General features: G+C 40.0%; 1 protein-coding gene across 10 annotated transcripts in view; it reads left to right on the top strand.

Moving 5' to 3' along the window:
* The window catches only part of wge (winged eye), a 113185-nt gene that overhangs the window by 61212 nt on the left and 28771 nt on the right, over nt 1-23202 (top strand). For 7 of the 10 annotated variants that reach the window (XM_043434095.1, XM_043434091.1, XM_043434090.1 and 4 more), the window contains 3 exons: nt 12813-13037; nt 13201-13323; nt 20073-20081. In XM_043434095.1, coding sequence (XP_043290030.1) covers nt 12833-13037; nt 13201-13323; nt 20073-20081 — 337 coding nt within the window. In that variant the 5' untranslated portion in view covers nt 12813-12832. The remainder of the gene's footprint in view (nt 1-12812; nt 13038-13200; nt 13324-20072; nt 20082-23202) is intronic. The other 3 variants (XM_043434096.1, XM_043434092.1, XM_043434088.1) reach the window with 1 other exon arrangement.

Raw genomic sequence — 23202 nt, 5'->3', positions numbered from 1 at the left:
ATAACTGTTCAGGATACAATACCTAATATAACGTCTATATACATATATAGATAATGATGCATATGGGGCTGCGTATCCACCAATTCTTCAGAGTTGTTACGAGAGTGTGGGCATTCTTTTCGCATGTGAGGAAAATATTGTTTTTTTTTTCCACCGATTTCGTTGAATTGGTGAATAGAAAATGCTTGTATAGATCTCGTTATTGGAGAAGTATGGAGATTAAGTTCTGGGGTTGGAGTCTCGTATGGTCCATGGCGTAGTTTGTCAATGGGCTCGAAACGTTCACGATTTTCGGATACGGTCGAAAGGTCGACTGCCTTTGGGAAATTAACAGACAAAATAAGACACTTTTCCAATTGAGAGTCGATCGAGAGACTCGGTATAGAAATATGTGGAGACCAAGAGTCAATGATGGTCTTCAGTTTTGTGCTGTTCGTGGATTAAAATGTGTGGGTAAAGAGTAAATAAAAGTGAGAAGCACATTTATCGCTTTGTTGTGTAAATGGTGAACGATTTGAACCGAAAATACACTCGGTTTGCCACAATTCAGGTTGCAAGATTGAAGATTCCCTCGAGGAGTGTTGGGCTGCTCTATTTTTCGACATATATATCAGGCTGGTCGATCCATCACTGCCATTTTCCGAACGATCTATCCATTAAATTCGAAATTATTGAAACGTATGAAGAGGAAGTACTTCTTCGTGCTTGAAATTAGACTTTTTTGTTTTTTTCTTGCTAAATTCAATATTTTTTAGACGAATTTCGAGTTTAAGCGGAAGCATAGCGTCACGCGCGTGCATCTTATACGGCACGCGTGCGAGTCGATGCGTTCATTCCACTGATGCGAATAAACATTGCTGCTGTAATTCACTTTCCTTGGAAATAGGAAAGGATTGTGCCAGGGGACTCGAAGGCAGAGCCTGGAGAACAGGGAGAAAGAGAGATCCACTCGAATCACGCGATCGGAAGTTTCTTTTACTTCGAAAAAGAAAAAGAATTAGCAAAGTCACGAGAGAAATGTAGTTTCGTTGTGCAAATATTTGAAAAAAGTGTAATGTCTTTCTGGAAAATGACACGATTCCGAGGATGACTCTTCGGCTTCTTCAAAGAACGAATCCTCGTTCGAGAACGAATACCAATCTTCAGCGAAGATAAAGTACGAGGAAGCTGTGATCAATCGATTTCAACTTTAGATTCAACCACATTCCAAAGCACGCCTTTGCGCGTTGTGTATTTCGATTCGAACCTAATTTTCAGAGTTTTTATCCAAGAAAGCTGAGTATTTTTGGAGAAAAAAGCATCGAGCGTTGCTCCGGCACGTTGTTCGAGAGATGCAGTGACAAAAAAATTCTCAGCAAAATCGAAAGCAAAAGGGAAAGATAAGAAAAGTATACACGGAAAAGAGATGCGTGTGGGTGGATCGGATACACTGGTCGATGATTCGTTCGTTTATCAGGGCGGGAGGGAGAAAGAAAGTTACTGGGGGGGGGGGGGGGGGGAAGGAGTGACAAGAAGAGAATGCGCCACTTCGTTTAATGATAAGTGGTCGATGATAAGAGCCAAAAGCGTGTAGGCGCGCAAGTCAAACGCGTTTTCTTGCCTTCGTGTTCTCGTCGCGGCGGGACTATTTTAACGCATTGAAAGCCATTTGCCATTTGCCAAGTCTCGGGGATACACTTTTTTTATTTGTTCGAAGAGATGTGCGTGCGTGCACGCATTATGCTGTTTCATTTTTTCATTTTTTTTTACCCCAGTTTGCACCGTATTGCCTTCGTCCACACACTCTTTACGTCTATCCCATTCGTATGTTTGTAAGTTTAACATGCGCCGGTTATAAATAATCTCGATGTTAAATAAATCGTACATGACGTTTGTCGTTCCGATACATCAATTTGCGCTTTTCCAATAGCAATGCAATGCTTTCGACAGCCAACTTGTCGCCTGACGACTCAGAGAATATCTCGATTTTCTATGACGCTGAAGTTTGCAACGAGTCCAACGAAACGTTCGAAAAAAAGCCTCCAATAATTCCAGTATTCTTCAATTTCGTTCCCTGGCGAATTCGCAATTCGTAGTTTTTCAACCTCACGAAGAAATAATAAATTGGTGAATTACAAATATACTTTTCGTCCATTTCGTTGGACTCGACGTTGCAAACTTCAGTGTCGTGATTTTCTTCGTCTTGTTGAAGAAACGATTTACTTTCATTGTTTCATGTATGAATCTCGCCTCTAACTTTATCCTTGCTAACTTCTAACTATTTTTACTTTCTTACATTTATTTTAGTCGATATATCCGTACTAGTGTTTGTACTACAATGGTTGATGATTCGTCACTTCAATCACTTATTATTTTCAACCCTTCGTCTGTAATGTCATCTGTGTCCCACCCAAAACTGTTTTTCATTGTACCTCGCGATGAAGGGAGAAAAAACAATTTATACAGATTTTTTTTCCCATAATATTATGATTGGTCAATAAAGTCGAAGGCTTGTAACAGCACGAATTTTTTCAGATTTTTTCAACCGGAATAAACAATGAATCAATTATTGATTTCCTTTCTGTGCCATACATTTCTGTGTAAAAGGTAACCAATGATTTTTGACCCATCTGGTCGAGTCGAGTCGTGCTAACAATAAGTGAATTCAGAACTCGATTAATTTATTTTCAGAATATTTTTCGCAGATCATCCTCATTACTAGCAATGAAGAATTTTTCTTTATTTGCACTTACGATATCGAGTGATTTTTTTGAGATTTCGAAGATTGATGAGCTAAAAACGTTTTCACTGAAACGTTGAAAGCTATGAAAGCAACGAGATGAGCATTGAGTAGCTTCTTTGCGAAAACCGAGCTTCTAGAAAGGGGGAAATACTTTTTTTTAAAAAAGAAAAAGGCGACAACTGACCATTTTATCTGGAAAATTTTCAATGATAAAAAATTTAACTGCAGACTGCAGGCCTGGAGATGAAGAAAAAACGTGGCGGATTTCAAAGAAAGAGTTTTCCTCAACGGAATTGAGTATGCCATTAGATTTTCTTAACCACTTCATGACTCGCTTCGAACGCATTGAAACAACATGTGTAATGAATTCACACGTACACTGTACTACCTCTCTGAATACATGCGTTTCGTCGCGTTCTCGCAGGCAGTCGACGTAGGACAAAGTACCCGGGAATATCGAATTATCGATTGAGAAAAAAGGGAAAAAACAACAACAAAAAGCTTTCAGGCAAACGATGTTTCGTGTTGGTTACATCATTCGATTAGGCAGCATACCCTGCAAATGCAGTACATGCCCCCATGCTTCTATTGGAACTATTTGACAGAGGTTCGAAATAACCTTTTGCCTCAACAATGAAAATCGCCTGTAATATTTACCGAATACAGACAATTATGGCCTCTCCTTCAACTCTGTGAATAGAATTATGAGAATTCAGAGCTTTTTTTCAAAAGTTCTTTTCACATTGACGAAATGAACGTTGACTTTGCAATGGACGAAATGAACGAGAAAAAAAAAAGACAATTTGCAATTCTCCAATTTTGTTTTCTCACTAATTCGCGATTCGTAGTTTTTCAACCTGCCCAAATAGTTCGTCGAATGAATAATTGGAGAATCACAAATGATTTTTTCTCGTTTACTTCGTTGGATTCCAACGTTTCAAACTTTAGCGTCAAAACGCTCTTCTTTTCGTCCAACTCTTCATACGCTGAGCGATCTTACGTTTTGATTATTCTTATATTAATATTGTAAGCAACCTTATACGTATTATTACTAATAATACTATTGGACACGAATATTTTACCACATAATTTCCACTTGAGAAACCCTTCTGTTGAGTATTTACCAAACTCACGCACGTGCTGTTCCAGCTTGTTCGAAAGGATTGTTGAAAGAAAACGTTCGGTGACTTGAAAATAAAATTTGTGGGTTTTTAGTGGTAGTAATTGTAAGTCAGGGAATGAATTTCCAACGGTTTTCATGAACTGATGCTCGAGTTTTGTTCAAAGATTTATTGTTATTTCCCGTTGTTCTCCATCTTGAGATAATCCGTAGAAAACGATGGTGCAGTAACCAACTCCAATAACGAAATTAAATTTACGAAAGTTATTCCTTCTGTAAAGGAAATTCCATTCCAGAGATAACGCACAGAGTCGAATTTCCATTTCAGCTTGCGAGGGATTTTTCGTCCCTTATACTGAAAAAATGTATTCGCAGTTTCCCAAGTTTTGTGATACAGGAAACTAGTATCGAAACAGCACCGAGTCACTTTCTGTTTTCATTTTTCTGTCGCATCCAACGGCCGCAGCAGTAATATCGAAAAATCCGTAACTTTTAATTGCTAAAGTTCGACGTACAAGCTCGTTCACGATGCTTTTCACTTCAGCGTTTTTCGAAATGCAGACTATCGCTCTTGGCTTTATCGGGAATAATAATGCCCAGAATTCAGAAGATAAAATAGAAACGATCAGTATACGCGAGTCTTAGGTGCGAGCTTGAATTATTCCAGCACTGTTTGAGGGGCTTTACGCCCGAGCAAGAGATCCGAAGACCCCAGTCTTCGGACAAAACAACGAATCCCTTAATAGTCGAAATAGTTTTCCCTCGTCTTCCTTCGTGCCGTTTTTGTTTCTTTCCCGAAGTGTCTGCCGAGCACGTTTTACGAGACGTAACCAAACAACGGGCGGTTATAAATAAACAATAAAAAAATTTAAAAAAGGAAATCATCGCAACGATCGTTCGTTAGCGAGGCAATATTTCAGGAACATATAATATCGCCTGCATGCAGCAGCCACCAGGATGCCTGGGCGTGGAGGTACAGAGAGAGGCGAGGAGGTACGAAGGGGGACGCGAAGAGAAGGAGGACGGGGGTGGTTACAGGGGTTGAATATGGCGGAGGGTGCTGCTGGGCTACGAGTGGAAATGACAGCTAGTTTGGCGATCTCCTCTTCCTCCTACTCCTCCTGCCCCTCTCCGCTTACACCGAGGGACCTCGAGCCCGCGAACGTAACCCAACTAACCCAGCAACTCCCCCTCCCTCTCCCCGCCATCGCCAACTCTTGGCAATTCACCCCTCCCGCCCCGTTCCATTCACTTCCAACCCCGATGGTCCGCGTTTGCCCTGCTCTGGCAGGTCTCTCTCGTATATCGACCCACCCTGTACAACATGAGCCCACGAGAGAGGCGAATAGGCATGTATAGATAGAGAGCAAACGAGGCGACCCGCTGACACTGTGTTCAGCGCGGGAGCCCACATGCACACGTGCGATCGCACGTACATTTAGATGCTTTACTACTAGAACGAAAATCACATGGAAGCTGCCTGAAAATCAAGGATGTATCGAAACTTCCGAGTTAGAGAAAATTTACACAAATTCGTGAGGTTGCTTCAACGAGCTCTCGATACTCTGAGGAAAAATAACCTAATCGTGCACACAAGTAGAAAGTTCTCTTTGCAGTCGTAGAGGTTCTGGGAGAGCCAATAAATTCGAGGCTCTTGGATATGCTGTAAAAACAGTTGTAAAGGGAAAAAACACTTTCCGGAATAAGTCGGGGGCATTTTCGTTCCACTTACATGTCTAACGAAAGGATGATGTGAGGGATCGTGATACTAATAGTATTTTAATATTATTTTGAACGCTGTTATTTCGAAGCATCGATTGCCGTGACTATTCTCGAGCGCTTTTCTTTGCTGGACCGTAACAAGGCTTCTCTTTTCTACTGCATGTAAAATCCAATGCTGCCGATGTTGCACTACGTTTATTTCAAAGAGCGAGGCAATGCCCTGTGTTAGGAACACCGCGCGAAACCGAGCAGCCCGGGCTTTGTTACAAAGGCGAATTTTCACCACGAGATCTGAGAGACTCCTCGCTCTTTCGCCACTCGTTTTTTTTACATTATTTCACTCCGTCTACATATCAGCGGCTCGTTTAATTACTTGAAAAGTGAAGTTATTTGGATTTGACTGCTTTGCTTTGCGCGTTACTGCAGTCAATTTTTCACTCGATGCAAATCTATTCTTTTCATGTTTTAGTTCAATGTAAATAGTTTTTTTTTCTCATTTTGTTATACGATTGGTTAGTCGGTCGTTGTTAACCTTCCATTAAGCACTGGATTATTAAAGCAGGTTTCGATATAAATGGCACAAAGTTTGGGCAGAGCAATTATATATTTTATTCAATGAACTTTACTCCAAGGGATCCATCGGATAACAGATCGTTGTAGAAAAGTGACTCGTAACTCCAACAACAAAGGGCCTCGTTTGACGACCTCTTTCTTGATCCGCATATTCGTTTTATAAAGAAATTTATAGCACTGCGAGCATGCGTATTGTTTAATATCAAGTTTTATTACTATGCTGATGGATTATTTTTGCTCCCATTCGAATATTAAGGCTTGCAATTAATTTAGTATTTATACGATATCGTACAATTCCGTTTTCATGAATAAACAGACGCGTTAGATTGTTTTGCGTCCCGAAATGTAATAGTCATCGACGAATAAGCAATATCCGGACATGTGTGTTTTACTGAACGTTGCATTGTCCTGAAAACATCGGGATTGGCTTTTACATTCGTTGGAAAGCTTTGTCCGAGCGGTTCGCGAGTTATACGCGATTCGTGCGTTGGTCTTTCGTGACGTGTCGTGGGTGGCACGAGATAGAAAGAGAGCGAGAGAGAGAGAGAGCGAGAGAGAAAACGCGTTTGTATTATGGAAAGCGCGTACACGCGATGTCGCACAACGCCTTTCTGCCAGCTTCTGTCGCTGTTTTGTGGTGCTCGCTGGCTTGAAAAGATCGTGCGTGATGTTCGGAGTAAAAAAGATAAGGAACGAGGTGCAAAGAGAGGAAGAGACAGGATGGAGGGTACAGAGGAAGCGAGATGGGCAACCGAGGCTTAAAGTAGCGGAGAAACATTGGCAAACCGAGGAAAATGCGATTGACGCGTGTCGGAACGTTCTTTCTACTCTTTATTCCACTTTACTTCTTCCTCGTTCTTCTCCCATCTCTCAAAGCTTTTTCTCGCGCGTTGCTTCCGTTCGCGTTATCACGTAAACCTCCCGGTCGAACTTGTAACTAATTCGCTGCGAGTGCGAATTAGTTACGAAAGAAATCGAGCACAATTTTCTCAAAATCACGCGCAGTACGCTTACTTTTCACTCACATTTCTTCCGTTGTGAGAAAATGTTGCTTCAACAGAATTCAAAATATAGCAAGTTTGAGAGGAAAACCACGTAGCACACGAGTGATGGCCGAGAGTGGGATGTAGATCAAGAGGCTTGCAACATGACGCAGGAGAGTACCAAAAGAATCCAGGAAATGTTGAATAAAACAACGACGAAAGGGGGCCGAAAGCCCAAATAGTAAAACAAACAAATTGAAAAAAAGCCTCGAGCAAAATAACTTGAAAATCGAATATCTTTGAAGACGATGAAGAAGCAGAAAAACCGCGACGATCCTCAGGGAAGCAAGGAGCGAGGGAATAAAGAAAACTCTCAAGATAAATAAGGAGAAGATGAAGAACGTAAAATCGACGAGGGGCAAATAAGAAAACAGGGGCGGGGGGGGGGGGGGTGGACGGAGGAGAGACGAGAAGCTACTGTCCAAGAGAGTCCATTGTTGTGTCGGGAACTTAATATGCGCGTTTCTCTTCTGCGGTCTCTCCGGGGCGTGCGCGAGCAGCACGCTGTGTGCTTACTTCCAGTAGACAGCAGAGAGCGAAGCAAACGGGTTGTTCCTTATATATACACACGAACGCAAGCGTGCGCACATTCGACGCACGAGTGTGCGGTGACTCCTCGTATTAACATTGTAGCTTCCTCTCTTTGTGGTATAAGAACCGCGGATTTGCGTTTTTGTTTATCCAAAAAGTGCATTTGCGAGGTAACTTATAGCCCCGGCGGAACGTTAACGACGGTTTAACGTTGAAGAGCATTGGAGGAATAGAAGATTCGAGGAGGGAGCGCAAAAGTCGCAGCAGCAAGCTTTTCCGCACACACTTTTGTCGCTCGCATTGCTTGACCCAAATCCAACAACATTCTCACTTGGAATGTTGCTCACGCAGGACGAATTTAGAGACAGGGAAGTGGCAATGGATTAAAAAAAAAAAAGATTGAAAAAATAGATGAAGTGCCGGCTCGGAAGAGGGGCAGGCCAGGGGGGACAGTTTAGATGAGAACGATGGGCTGGAATATAGAAGGCGAAGGTACAGAAACGAGAGGAACAGGTTTTTCAGGCTGTTCAGGCTCACAAGTAGGTACGAGAGGAACTGAGGGACCGGGAGGGGATTATATAGTGCGCGCGAGAAGCGCGCGGCTCTACGAAGCATGACTACCTGACGACGTGGCCCCAGGGCGAACCGGTGGAAAATTGTGAAACAGGTGCTCGTAAAAAATTCGACGCCTCTTTGGATCCTACGTGCATACGTGTTCGGCTGCATGTATGCGTGTGTCTATGTTTTTCTCTTTTTTTATCTTTTCCTTCCTCACGTGGTCTATTTCAGTAACTCCGTTTACTTTTTTGCCTTATTCCAAACACTCCTCGAACACTCGGTCATCCTTTCAGAGATTTTTATTTCTCAAGAGCGGCCTACAATTTCGGGTATTAACATTCTTAGCGGAGTAGAAAATTCGCGGCGAAATTGTACAATCCTTTTTCGATTCGTATGGTAATTTCTTTGAACTGCTAAGCGATCTGAACTCAATCGGTCAGCCATGTGGGCGGAAGGCTGCCGGTTTAACAACTTTTTGAAGAAATGCCTGGCACGCCGGGACTATTTATCGATCCACTCCGAATCTTCGCGAGGGTTCAACCCTTCTCGTTGTTATTTTATTGCTAATTTTACAATGGATTATACTCCAACAGATTTTCCATTTTATATGCAGATTATATTCGTCTACCTTTTTATTAGATGTAGTCGGAATTTATGGCCACTTCGTCATCTTTGGGGAGCGAGAGACGAGAAAAAATGTGTGCACTTTCAGTTTCGGATCTTCATATTGAAATCCAACATCGTCCGAGGCACTGTTGTTTATTTAATTTACTGAAATGGGTACAAAAATTCAATGCTAAGGGCACCAATGTTCGCTCTTCAAGCTCTCGGTGAGAGCAGCTAATTGAGGGACGATTGATACCTTAAAGCTGGAATTAATGAACTCTGATAAATCGCATCAGAATATTATCCAATTTTTCTTCAGTCATATTCGAGCTTCTAGTTTTTTAGCAGCACCATTTTTTCCTCTGCTATACTCCGTCGAGATTCCATTCGGCAGATACGACGTAATCGAAGAAAAATAACGCAGTAGAGATGGAGCGATGATGAGAAAAAGAGAGCGGTACAAAAAATCCGGAAGATGAGGCAAGAGAAATGGCTGGCACGTAGAGTGCCTAACACAATTCGCCGAGATTCGAATTCCTGTATTTATATACAAGCGCTGCGGTGCATGTACGTAAATACACTGCAATACGTACCGGAAGGCGGAGAGAAAATTATCACTAAAAGGACGACTGTAAAGGAAAACGAACTTGGCGATTCACGGAGTCGAAAAATTCACAATTTTTGAAAGCTTTCACTCAAGCATCATCAAAATTCTAACGACTTTTGCTTTGAATACAATGCCTCAGACTCATCGATTCCATCATCTTCCGATGCCAGAAAATTCTTTCGTCCCTAGAATTTGAATGGCGCTGAAGTTAGCAACGTTGGAGTCCAACGGAACGATCTAAAAAAAACACTCCAATAATTCCAGTAATTCTCCAATTTCGTTCCCTGGCGAATTTACAATTCATAGTTTTTTAACCTGCACCGATACTTCGTGAATCATTGATGAATTACAAATCGTTTTTTCCTTCATTTCGTTGGACTCCAACGTTCCGAACTTCAGCGTCGTAGAATTCGACGATGTTTCAACACAACGATTATTACAATCGCTCATAAAAAAAAACTCGAATCATAATTGCTAATGTATTCTCTACCGAAACTTCATAAAAGACACCACCAGAACATACATAGAAAAATTTGTTATGTTTTGTAGCAGCGCTGTTGGATGTCACCATTCTATTACATTTCACCAAAGTGCATATAGTAATTTTGATACCGAAAGCAGTTCTCTCAAATTTTACTATGTACGACAGGCAAAATTTAGGTCTGTGACATTCTTACATCGAACGATGTATCGATATCCGAACGTCACTCGTGCCTTTGGTGAAATGTTAAAAATTGGTGAATCGGACTGGACAAATCGGTGAAATGTCGAAAATATTTGTATCGTCGAGTCGCACCCTCCGAAAAGAAGTAAATTTTCTTTCCGACAAAGATTTACTTGACAAAGTCCGCTTATGAGCGAAGCGATTGCTCGAAATTTTGCTATGCGCCACTAGTTAATTTTCATGTTTATCCTCGCAACGCCTCATATAATTGGTAGGCGCATGAATTTTGCTATGTTATTGAGCAAAATTCAGTGTGGTAAAAAATATAATACGAAACTATGCAATTTTTCGTATAGCACAGAGAAACGATTGCTACGTTATCTCCTAAATTTTCATCAAATCATTTCATTATTTACTATGTTTTTGATCAAAATTCCCTCAGTTTTTATTTTTTATATAGTACAGCGCGTTATTTACCATGGACTGTGGTAACGGTTCCCCAAAATCTGTAGCGATTATTATTATAATACCGATGTGGTCCGACGTTACTTTAAAAACATAGTCATTTCTGCTATAAAAGTCTCTCCGTGTACGATGTCCTTTTATTTGCCATTCAATTTTTCTCCATTGGAAAAGAGCCTCAGGAATCAGTATGAAGCGAAACCCGTAAATTTCATTGGGTACCACAACCCCAGCTCTGATAGGGTTGTCGAGCTCTTTCAAGATGCACTGGATGCTGCGCTTATAGAGAGATGAAATACATACGTACGGCTTCCGTACACACAGATGCAATTATATTGAGTGCACATGCTTTATGTAATGAGCATGCAATATACATAAAAAGAGAGCGAGAGAGAGAGAGAGAGAGAGAGAGAAAACAGACGGCTCGACGTAGGTGCCTGAACCACGTCGTGTGTGTGTGTCTAAGAGAATACATTATGCGCCTGCCGACCTGTTGCTACCCCCTCCGTGCTCCTCGCAACCCTCGAAGAGACTGACGAAGCCAGGGCAGGGGAGAGTGAAGGGAAGGGAACGAGAATGGCTCACCCCCGCAAATACATGCGACTAAATATAGATGTATATACTTAACGCGGATATATTTATATACAATGTATGTGTCTAAGTGTATGTGTATATATTTCGGGCACTATTTCAGCTCGGTATACGGCAAGTTCTTTGCGCGTTTCGTCGCTCTCCTCCTTGCATTCGTTCCATGATTCTCTCTCTCTTTCTCCCTCCCACTCTCTTTCTCAGTTCATTTCTCTTTTTTCTTCCTTCTTACATAAGTCTTGCGGTCTCCAATCTATCGGCTTCCCTCCATCTCTTTTACCTCGTTTTCTTTCCTTTTTTTGTTTGCCTCCCGCACGCCGAGCGACCCTTTGGCGAGATACAAGGGCGACGAGGGATCTCCTTCTTCTCCACCGTCGACGCTCTCAGACGCCTATCTTTATCCCTTCCTCAATCTTTCTCGTCTCGCTTCTTTTCAATCTCCCTCTCTCTCTCTTCCTCTTTTCCTGCTTCTCTTTCGCTGGACCTCTTCGGTGCACCGTCTTTCTCTCTCTCTCTCTCTCTACTTCGTCAGATTTTTCTCTTTAGCATTTTTGACTGTATATTTGGTATCATTCGCTTTTCTCTTTCCTTCTTTTATAGTTTCTCGAGGGTGCCCTTCCTTCCTCTCGTCATTGCATCTCTTACATATACTTCCCCCTCCCCCCTCATCAAGACAACTCTGAGATCTTTAGCCACGTGGAGGACGCGGAGAATTGCTATATAACTTTACTCGTGGGGAACTCTGCGACAGTCTCAAGGGTCATCCTCAGGGGGAATAGAGAACCTCGGATAAGAAAGACGATTGTTCCTATAGGTCATGGAAGTCTTCAGAAAGTCGTGATAAATTACACATATACTTTCTTCAACGAAATATACTTTATCGAATTCAGTAGAGACTGTTTCAGATTTTTCAATTCTGTTCCTTGTACGTGTTATTTTGAGCTCTTATGAAAATTGAGAAGCAAATCTCGCCTTCGTTTCTTCAATTTTACGATTATTATAAAATTATTATCCATTTTATTGGTCAACCGAATTAAAAGCCAAATAGTATTTTTCGAATTTCGTTATTTTTCGTCCCTTAAATTCTAAACAGCTTTATGTGGATAGAAAAAAGTTATGCACGAGAGAAATATATTTCGTTTTGTTTTCCAATGTTATTCATCACCTGATATTTATTGTAAATCACAAATTTTCACTTTCAGCATAGTAAATTCTATGATAAATATACTCGAATATACACCAAATACTAAGTTTATAGAGAAAAACACTCCTGAGTATTTTGAATAAAAGGGTACGGGTATTGGTCTTTTTATTATGGTGGATAGAACAAATCTTATTGCTCCTTTTCTCCGTGCATCACATTGTGAAAGTCTATTGACATTAAAAATAAAAATCCTCTTTATTTACAAATCAGTGAAACTCGATGCTCGATTCGAATGTCGACATTTTTTCTGAATACTGCCAATAATAAAGAGGTGATTTACGTTTAAGTGTTAAGTTGTAAACTATTTTCCCGAGACGAAAAGAATCTAATGAACATCGCAATCGCACCAAGTAATGAAAATGGTAATTGAGCAAATGAATAATTTTTTTCGATTTTATCTCTTTTCCCGCAGCCTCGGGAGGGGGTGGTCCGATGTTGGTCCCTCCCGTGGTTCAAGGGGGTACGGGGAGCCGTCAGGTCGGGGACACAGGTGGAAACCGGGGTCAACAATCCACGGTTCCCAGTGCTCCCGCAACTCTTTGGCCACTCGCGCCGAGCCAGCACAACCAAACAGCCAGTCAACAATCTCACGCGACTCCACCACTCGCCGCGACCCCTTTACCGGCACACAATCAAGGTAATTTAAGCTTCTTGTCTCACGTTATGTCTTACTTCCGATGAGAAATATTCAGTGGACCAAAATAGAGGGAAAATGAATATGAAAAAAAAAAAAAAAAAAAAAAAAAAAAAACATTCGAGTCTTACGAAGACATTCGATTCTTACATTCTCATTCTTACAGGTGTCAGCCGTTATGGACTTTATTCCTTATTTCCAGGGGGTGGCGGAGCGAGCTATGTCGCTGCTACTCCTGCCACCCCCAGCAGTACCTCGGCTCGGGCTTACCACGCAACAACTCACAAGGGTAAGTCGATGAAGTACCAAATCTGACGAGAACTTGTTAATTACTTTCTCATCATTTTCTCTCACCTTCGCTCGGAGTTTCGTCGCGCGCAGGAAACTTTGGGAGGTATCATTGTGAGGTTATTACGACGGACAATTCATCACGAAATGTCGAACTCGATGATTTTATTATTTGGTATATGAACCATCCTGCATTTTAATGTTTGTTGATTTTATTATTGGAATATGTTTGATTCTCGTTATCGGAACGCTATTTTGACTTGATTGTTTTCCGGAGTCTCTAGTTGCTTGTCACTTGATTTAATCGCGCAGAAACATTCAGCTCTGTTGATAAATCTTTGTCAAAGTCTAAAACGACATTTAAACTTTCCTCGTTCACACTTCACAGGACCAGAACGTTAGTTTGAACTTTTCTGAATATCTTGAAATATTGTGGGATCGTACGTTGATACGATAAAAGTCCAATAGAGCGACTTCAATTCAAAGCGATATTGATAGCACATGAAACGATCGTTTGACTTCTCATATCAAATTGGCTTTCGTCCTTCCGAAAATCTTCGCAGCACAGATTTTTCAAATGAACCAACAATCTCTGGTGTACCACCAAATTTAGCGAAAATTAATTGAGTTATCTGAAATTTTACGAAGTTTACTAAAATTATTCGAAACTAACAAATTATCGAGGACTGCACGATTATTCCTGATTGTAACGAATCAGATGGACAAACAAAGATGAACATTAATTTCACGAGCGATACATGTTTAAGCCATTTTCGTATATTTGCTTCTAATTTTTGACGGATTCGTCTGAAGCTCAAAATTCTAAAATCTTTTCGTTGAAGATTCTGTTCATTTGAATTGGTGAACGTTTGAATATCGATTTTGAGGAAACTAACACTTTTTTCATTATATTCAAATTATTTTCAAGCTTGTCATTTATTTACGTCACACAAGGATTATGAAGTATCTCGTCGCACGGTCATTCTTACGCATATTTTTTAATTTTATCTATCATCTGGGGAATATCCGAATAAATATTTTGTTCATTAATTTTTTTTGATCAGCCGTTCTATTCTCGAGATAAAAATTTCACAGTAATATTGAGAAGTTGCAGACTCTCTCGAGCCGCCATCCTTTGCATCGTGCCAACTGTGTCGTCGCCTCCAGGTTCGCTGAGGCCAAGCATCCCTTTCACTGAGACATGTGCTGTGTCGAACAAAATCCTCAAGTTTAAATGTTAAAGATGTATATTCTGGGGGGCAAAAAAGCATTGACAATTGAATAGTCTTTCGAAAGTTCGATCTCTTTATCGAGCTCTCATACCTCCCGCCATACCCATCTGTTATTTGAACTTGATACCTTAACAAAAAAGAAATCAGGTAAAAAATTAATTTGGTCAACGTGTTGAAATAGCCATTGATACTCGTTGATTATCTTAATTATGGAATCGATTATTTTTCATCCCCATCATCGTTTATCATGAAATCAATGTTCATCTTCGTTTCTGTAAATGTTGAAAAAATGTGTCGAATTGAGCTTGAAATCTTGAGATTGGGACAAATGATTTTGTCGGCTTCGGAAAAATTGGAGTTCGCGTAAGCAACATTGAATAAATCTACCGTTGAAACACTTCGATCGATTTCGTCTAAATTTCATCTTCATTTTTCCGACTCGATTAGTAACTAATTCGGCAAGCTTAGAACGGTTTTTCGAGCATTTTGGTTGATTGGATTATTCTGTATTGTGCAAAGTCGTTCTGGCGAATAAATGAAAAATCCCAATTTGATTATCAACAGAAATTGTTACGAGGGGAGTTTCAATTGCTACAAGTTCCCACGATCCCACACTATTTTACCAGATTCGCAAAACACTAAAAAAATTTCGTATAAATGGACAAAAACCCAAAATTGGTCAACAGAATATTTTTTTATTGTTGAAAATGATTTGCTCGCCCTTTCTATCTATTCTGATGGTTCTCAAATACATCGCAGCCCCCGGACTCGATATTGGAATGAAAAAAAAACAGTTTCGCATGCACAGGAATTTGCCACTGTGTGCAGCACCTTTCTTACCTTTTCTTTGCTTCTTCGCTAACGAAATCCAGCTTCAGAGAAGACGATCGAACGTAGGAATCTTTGAGAGGGAACCGAAGCAAAGCTTCAAAACATAAGCGACACCCATTCCATTTTTTTTCTGTAATCTGTTATTGTACGGTACAATAAATGTTGGGAGAACGTGAGCGGCCGGTGCGTACTGTGGACGAAAAAATTTGTAGGCCGGTTTCCCCTTCTTCGAGTGCTAAACTTCCTGTTAGCGAGCCCTCCGAACATACTTTTCTCGTCCTCGCTAGCTGCCGAGCCTTTTTGGCACCTTCTCCTTTTTTTCGTTCTTACAACTCGGAGGCTTTTATAGAGAGCAAGAGGAAAGAATACCTCTCGCGAGCACACACGAGGGCACAGCCCCTAAAACTCGCACAATGCCGCAATTATGCAATTAAGGGTTTGAATGAGCGGTCTAAAAAGCTCCCTAGGAACTATATTTTTTTTTACACGTGTTTTAGCCTCGGTTTATACATGTAGACGCAGCATTTAATATGCGTACGTGCATACACGTATATTCATGGGTAAAAGAAGAAGCGTGCGTGTGGTCAAATAGTATTCAGAGGGACGGAGATGTCCGCGAGCCGAAAGGACAGAGAATGCGAGCTCTTTAACGACCTCATTGTCCGAGGTGTAATCCAAAACGCCTGGGCGTGCAATTTGTGATTGACTGAACGGTACATATCACGTTTAACGGAAGAAATAAAAATTCATATTTTCCTTTTGCTATGGCTCTTTCGCGCTGAGCCAATTCTCGAGGTTCTCACAACCGAGCGAGTTGAGACCGATGAGTGCGGCTTAAAAAGATCAAGTAACATATCGTAAGATTGGAAAAATTAATTTCATTTCATTGCAAAACACCCTCGAATCGTCTTCGTAAAAGCTTGACGTACTCCCGCGGTTTTTAGGGCGCGCGATTCCGAATTCATTAAATCTTTTATTCCGATTTCTGGACAAAAACAGTGAACGTATTTCCTCGAACGAAAAATCTCATTCGATTAGGGAGACCGGGACTGGTTGGCCAACTTTTCAAACTATTTCTTGTAAACAAGGAACTAAAGACGATATCAAAAGCCAAAAGGTTGTTTCGAGTAGAAGCAACCTTCCTCTATCGCAGATGAAAACTTGAATTTTTTAATTTAAAACGAAAAGAGTTATTGAATCGCTTTTTTGACTACTATTTTACCTGATAATCAACTACGTATTAGTGAAACTAATAAAAACGGACAGTTATCAATATTATTTATTCGATGATTCGAACAATGAATACAAAATGTTGACACAAGTGAATGTAAAGATCATTTTTGTCCATAAGTGTGAGAAAAAGGAATATCTGATCCTCATATTCGGCATCAAACTCACAATTGCAGTTTTTACACACATAGAATATTATATTTTTACTAGCACACCTTGAGTAAGCACATTTAGATCACTCATGCACTTCGACACATGTGTTTATCAACCCTATTGTTGGCCTACTCACCCCACACTGTTTTTTTGAGCAACTAAACGTTCTGCCAGCAAATTATATCGATAATTGATAAAAAATACTGTGCACAATTATAGTTCAATATATGAACTTCCGTGTAGAGGATTATTGTAATAATTGTAAAAAAATTCGAGGCAGCAGGAGATAGATAAGATTGACGTAAAAATTTGGTTTTGTACCTGGATTGATGAAAATTCTACACTGTTCCTTAACGACGTGTTTCACTGACGCGTTGGGAGACAAGAATAAGAGAGAGGTTACAACGAACAATTATATCAACCGAGCATATATTTAAATTCCGTAGTTTGGGATTTATTATTTATTAGACAACTCGACTCATTGGCCAACTAGTTCCGGTCTCCCCTACGATTTCACGGGTGAGGGAAAAACATCGATCGATTTTAGGTTTGCAGAAATCAATGAAATTTGTGTACGAAAGTTCAATGAAACTCGAGGGGCCTCAGAGTGAGAAACGGGTTTGAAAAAAAGTGAAATAAAAATTCATCCGCGATAAAGTAGTGCAAGATAGATACATTAAAGGAGACCGATCGGTGGTTTATATGTATAATGACGATGGTGCTTGATTATTCCTACCGACGAGAGAGAGAGAGACACGAAACCTCCCTATTTTTCTCTCACCAAGTCTTTTTCTCGCTGCGGCAGCTCGAGACGTCGGCTCTCCTATATTCGATTTCTCGCCTCCGGGGCCCCTTGTCTAAAATCGAATCTAAACTCATCGGCGATTTCAATTACCCGTATCGTCCTGGGACGAATGCAAACGATTCGTGGCACGTGCTCTCGCGGCCCTCACCCTCAGGGGTGATCTACAACCCTTCTTCACTTGGCTCGCCACCACACGAGAACGATCAACGTGCATAGAGGGGTGAATATTTTTTTCCCTTTATCTTTTTATTTTCACCTACAAACCGAGGGTGGCCCACAGATTTTTCGCGTATTCCCATAAACACACTCACAATCATCGTGTCGAGCTATTTTACACCATTTTTTATCCTTCTCAACATTCTTTATTTGTACACAAATATCTCGGTGATTTCACACAATTCACTCATTACGCATTCTTCCGGCACAGGTAATCGCGCTGTATTTTTATTACATTTTTATGCGGAGAAAAAATAGTGCAGGGACATTACCATAGCTACTGCTGAGTACTTTACTGGGACTTTGATGTTTCTTTCATCAACAACAATTACAATATCTTGCGAATTCTCAAGAATTCTGAATGAAAAATTAGTATGTTGATAGCGCAAATCCTCCCAGCAGTGTCCACATGATAACTGGGAACTTTGGCGTTACAGTGATTTCTGACAAAATTTTCTCCATGTACAAGCAGTTCGATCACGTCGAGTCTTATACTGCGAACGAGTTCAGAGTTATTTTTTCGAAGATAGATAGTAAATCAAATAGTTGCGAGTCCAACGAAATGATCTGAAAAGACTCTTCAACAATTCCAGTTATTCCCCAATTCTGTTATCTGCCTAATTTGCAATTCGTAGTTTTTCAGTCTACGCTAATGATTCGTGAAATAAGAAATTGGTGAACGACAAATGTTATTTTCGTCAATTTCGTTGGACTCCAACATTGCAAACTTCCGCGTCGTATGGTCGCGATCGCAGTGCCTTATTATTTCGTCCAAACGGGATTTCCTTTCCAAAATTCAATCGGTCGGTAAGCTCTGTAGACTATTTGGACTCGCAAATCGTCAAAATAGCGTCCTCAAACGTGTTTACTTATTAGAAAAATATCAAAAACAAGAGACAGAGGGTAAAGCGCGGCAACGACCCATTCAAGATTTGCTGTACTTAGGCGATTACTCCGCCGCTCCCGGCCCGGGTTGTTGTCCCAAGATGGCAAAGGCCCCACGGATCCCCTATTTTTCAGAAAACCCGTTTTTAAATATGGTTAGGAAAAAAAATTCGATCTGTCTCTGTCATTTTAAAAAATTCAAATCCCAAAGTCGTGAGACTTGAAGTTACGCTTTTGGAGTTCTCTCGAGCAGCCTGTACATTTGCGGCGTCGCGTAACGCGAATCTATTCGTTAGTTCGTTCGAAGAATATCAGCTCCGGAAAGATAGCAGCGATAAAGAGGCAGAGTGCCTCTCACGAATGGTGTTCTCTCGGCCTCTGGTGATTGCCTGTACACCGCCAGGTACTTCGGTTATAAAGACGATAGATTTATGCTGCAACGAAAATGAAAATGAGCGACCTCGAGGCGCTTCGATGCTTGTGCGAATGAGGAAAAGCTTCGCTGAAAAACAAATCTTCAATGCGTTTCCAGAATAGTTTGAGATTAAGAAAAAAATAGCTGCGCCTCATTCTCTGAAGGTTCGAGAACTAAATGACGAATAACGCTGAAGTTTGCAACGTTGGAGTCCAACGAAATTAATGGAAAAAAACATTCTTAATTTTCCAATAGAGACAGTTTTTTCATTCGTTCATTTCGTTGGACTCCAACGTTCCAAACTTCAGTGTCATAACGACGATTCTTTTCCTGACGACAACAAAGACACAAGTTTATCGAGGCAAATAATGTGCCGCAGAAATCTTGCTGAAACGACTCCGTAAAAGCGATTTGAAAACTAGAAATTTCGATCGATCGCAACGATCATAAAATAAATTTCACTGCTTTTCACTTTTATCGCAATATTGGTTATTAGAAAAATTCATCTCTTTCATCGTAGACATTCGTAAGAGATTCTCATTCGACTTCGCTTCTTCTCGAAAGAAACTATAGAAATGGCTTTCGATTCAAGCGTCTTTCGAATAGAAAAATGAAAAAGCTTCGCTCCGTTAGTGCTTTGATTTCTATTATTTCATTTAATTTCATGCTCCCCAAACTTTGTTACACACAGTGGCAATAGCATTCAATCAATTATCAACTCGCTCCGGATTCTTGATTAGCGCAAAACCAGTCGCTCCATTGAGACCAAAAAAATCATATTGCAAACACGCACGTATTCGGTGAAATAATTAATCGATCGAAGTTTAACCACGAATATGAATGTTTGAATGATATTGGTGATTCGATAAGGGGTTCGGTAAGCGTTAATGATTCGACGAGTGCCCATGTTATATATTCACCAATAATATGTTATATGTGGCTTTCACGCTGCTGTCGATTGCAAACATTTATCGCGCGGACAGAAAGAACAGGTGAGTTCGCGCTATTTTACTCATTCTATATATAAATATTACACGCTGCAAGTGTGCATTGAATTTTTTTCTGAATCCATTTATGAAGCGCTGATTATCGGCGGGCTTACGACTTGTTCTCGCGAACCGTAAAAAAAAAAAAAAAAACGGTCTGTACAATATAATATGAAAAATATCTGAGTGAATATTCATGATAAATGTTACGCGAGACTTGAAAAAATCTCAATGTTCACTCACGTTCATTGCTACCCAGCCTCTGCAATCGGCGGAGTATTTTCGTACTTCTCGAATATATCTAAGCATTTTCATACGATCGATAGTACGAGCTCTCTTTGCGGACGCAGTAATTTCGCGAGCGTCGGAAAATCAAACCAGAATTATACCTGTGCACGGACGAGCGAGGTGGAGAACGAGCAAATTAATTGGATGCGAATATAAACTCGGTTGTAAACTTTTTTCTCTGTCGAGCAGCCTTTATAATTATTAGGATTTATTCAAATTTATCGTACAATTAGAAATATACGGGATTGAATTAGATCGACGTTTATATCGAACCGTGAAAAAAATCATTTTAAGGAAGTCCAAGCGTATCTTATGGAAAAATGATTTGCCAACTTTGCACAATCAAATTTTCTAAACCGAAAGCTTAAGAGAGTGTTAAACTTCTGGAGGAATATGCCGATGATTCACCATCACAAAATTCAGACATTTATTGTGGAAATTCGCAATTTTTTGAAAGCTTCCATGAGAGACCATTTTTGATCTACCATTTTCAACAATAAATGTCTCGATTACAAGTCGGCGAAACCTCTCCAAATTTTTCACACATAATTAAGCGCTGTTCAAGAATATTCACGAAAATTTTTAACTCATTAACTTGAAATAATAAAATCTAATGTATTTTTCGTATGTTATCCTATGTACATTGTTTGCACTTCCTTAAGAGCATTTTGATTTCACTCCTAATCGTAACAATATCGGAATATTTGATTGCCTATGGAATGAATGATTTCGAGTAAATACGATTGAGTTACTCTATTTTCGATGAAACTCAGAGACCGTTTCTCAACGATAAGTTTGTATCGATCGAATACAAATCGACAGACAAAAAATGTACTAAAGGCTGCAATAACAGGTATACAAAATGAGCGTTTATACGAGATTTCTCCACATTTTTCGACTCCCCGTTTACGCGTCGAGGATAAGAATATGAGAAAAAAAATGACAAACAAGGATAAAGCGACACCGTGTTTGAAAGGAATTTGCATAGATTTTCCATTTATTCGTCTCACCGGTTGTTTATTGCATATTTATCGAAAGTCGTTCGGGGTCCGAACGATTCTTTCGCTCTCCGTCCTCGTGGATGAACGCTCGCGCGGACTATATAACGCGATAAATTTAATTCGCCTTTCGCGCCCACCGGATCCCGAGATGAGTTTTACTTCGCGTTTTGCTGTTTTGTGCTCATCCTCCACTGCCACCAGAGACACAGCGCCGATTTACTTAAATATTCATACGAAACGTCCGGCTTCCACATCGCTCGCGCGACTCTTTCTTCGCTCCTCCCTCTCTCTCTCTCTCTCTCTTAACCCCTCGTTCTTTTTTCATAATATCCATATTTTTTTTCAATCCCATATACCTTCCTACCCTCTTATATAAAGTGTTGAGCAGAATTTCGACCTTTCTCTCCTTCGGTGTCGACGATAATCACCCGTATAACTGCTTCAGCTACGTTTAATCTCATTTATACAGTTATACATCGTATACAAATATGGATATACGTCAACTGACGTTCCGTTTTAAAACGCACAGTACGTTAGAACGCAAATCATGAAAATCGTTAGCACTGATTGCATCGGTATTACTCGAAAGTTAATTTAGAAATTATTTCGAAAATAGTAGATTTTCCGACAACGTCGGAGCAGTTGGATGGAGACTTGTCGTAGTTGGAAATATGCATTAAGGTTTCTCATTTATTATGGTTTACTTTCCTGGCTTCCCAGAGACAAAAATTTTCTGCACTTAACACCTATGATCCAGAGCTGGTTGAACAGTTTCCCAAAAATGATATTTCCAGGCCCATGGTTTTCTGGATAACATGAAAATAAAAGGGTATAACGAGTCACGTATTTGCCGCTTTCAATCTTCCATGTAAACGTTCGATTTTTCGTTTATAATAGAACACGGACTGAGCAAGGTTATAATCAAAGTCTTTTGACATTTTCATGGTCTGATTTGCTGCACAAAAAAGAGTCATTTCAGATGTTACATTTTCAACTCTAAGTATTTGGCTCCATATGTTATTACATGTTTCAAATATTTCTACGTCAATGGCATTGTGTACATCGAATAAAGAATATTTATTTACGAATTCGTTCGACTGCTCGGTGTAACGTATTGCTGCGTTTAATTATATGCGAGTATCCAATTAACAGGAATTATTTTATTGGAACATTTGAATGAAGTCGAAAATTCATTCTCTCTTTTACATGGGCTAATTGAGCAGCACAATGATTATTCTGCAGTATGACATACAAGCCAAATAAATAATTTCTCCAATTAATAATACGCTCGAACGAAATTTTTACCCACATTCTACTCAACATGGAGTTCAAAACGACCACCGAAATTCCTCGTGTAAATTCGCATGTGAATTTAGCTCGGGAAACGAGCTCCTTCAATCCGCGAGGGCCGAAAAACAATGAACGTATATCAATAGAGACTGAAAAAAAACATCTTTTAAATAAAAATTGCATTGAATTTTCAATAAGTCGACAACGAAACGTGTTCTCCGTCTCATCTTTTGTTTTTTATATTTGCTATCAAAAATTTGCCTCGTTATTTGACTCAATTAAGGAGGTTGAAGCGTATCTTATGTTAAAACTATTTTCCAACTTTGCACATAAAAATTTTTTAAACAGAAAACTTAAGACAGTATTAAACTTCTGGCGGGATATGCCGATGATTCACCGTCGTGAAATTGATATATTTATTGTTGAAATTTGCAATTTTTCGAAAGCTTCCATAAGAGCCCAGGTTTAACCTTGTCATTTTCAACAATGAATATCTCGATTACCAGGCGGTGAAACCTCTCCAAATTTTTCACGCATAATTAAGCGCT

Source organism: Venturia canescens, chromosome 1 (assembly GCF_019457755.1).
Source record: "Venturia canescens isolate UGA chromosome 1, ASM1945775v1, whole genome shotgun sequence".
NCBI classification, from domain to species: domain Eukaryota; kingdom Metazoa; phylum Arthropoda; class Insecta; order Hymenoptera; family Ichneumonidae; genus Venturia; species Venturia canescens.
Note: the sequence above shows the minus strand (reverse complement) of the source record. Positions and strands in the feature narration are given on the sequence as shown.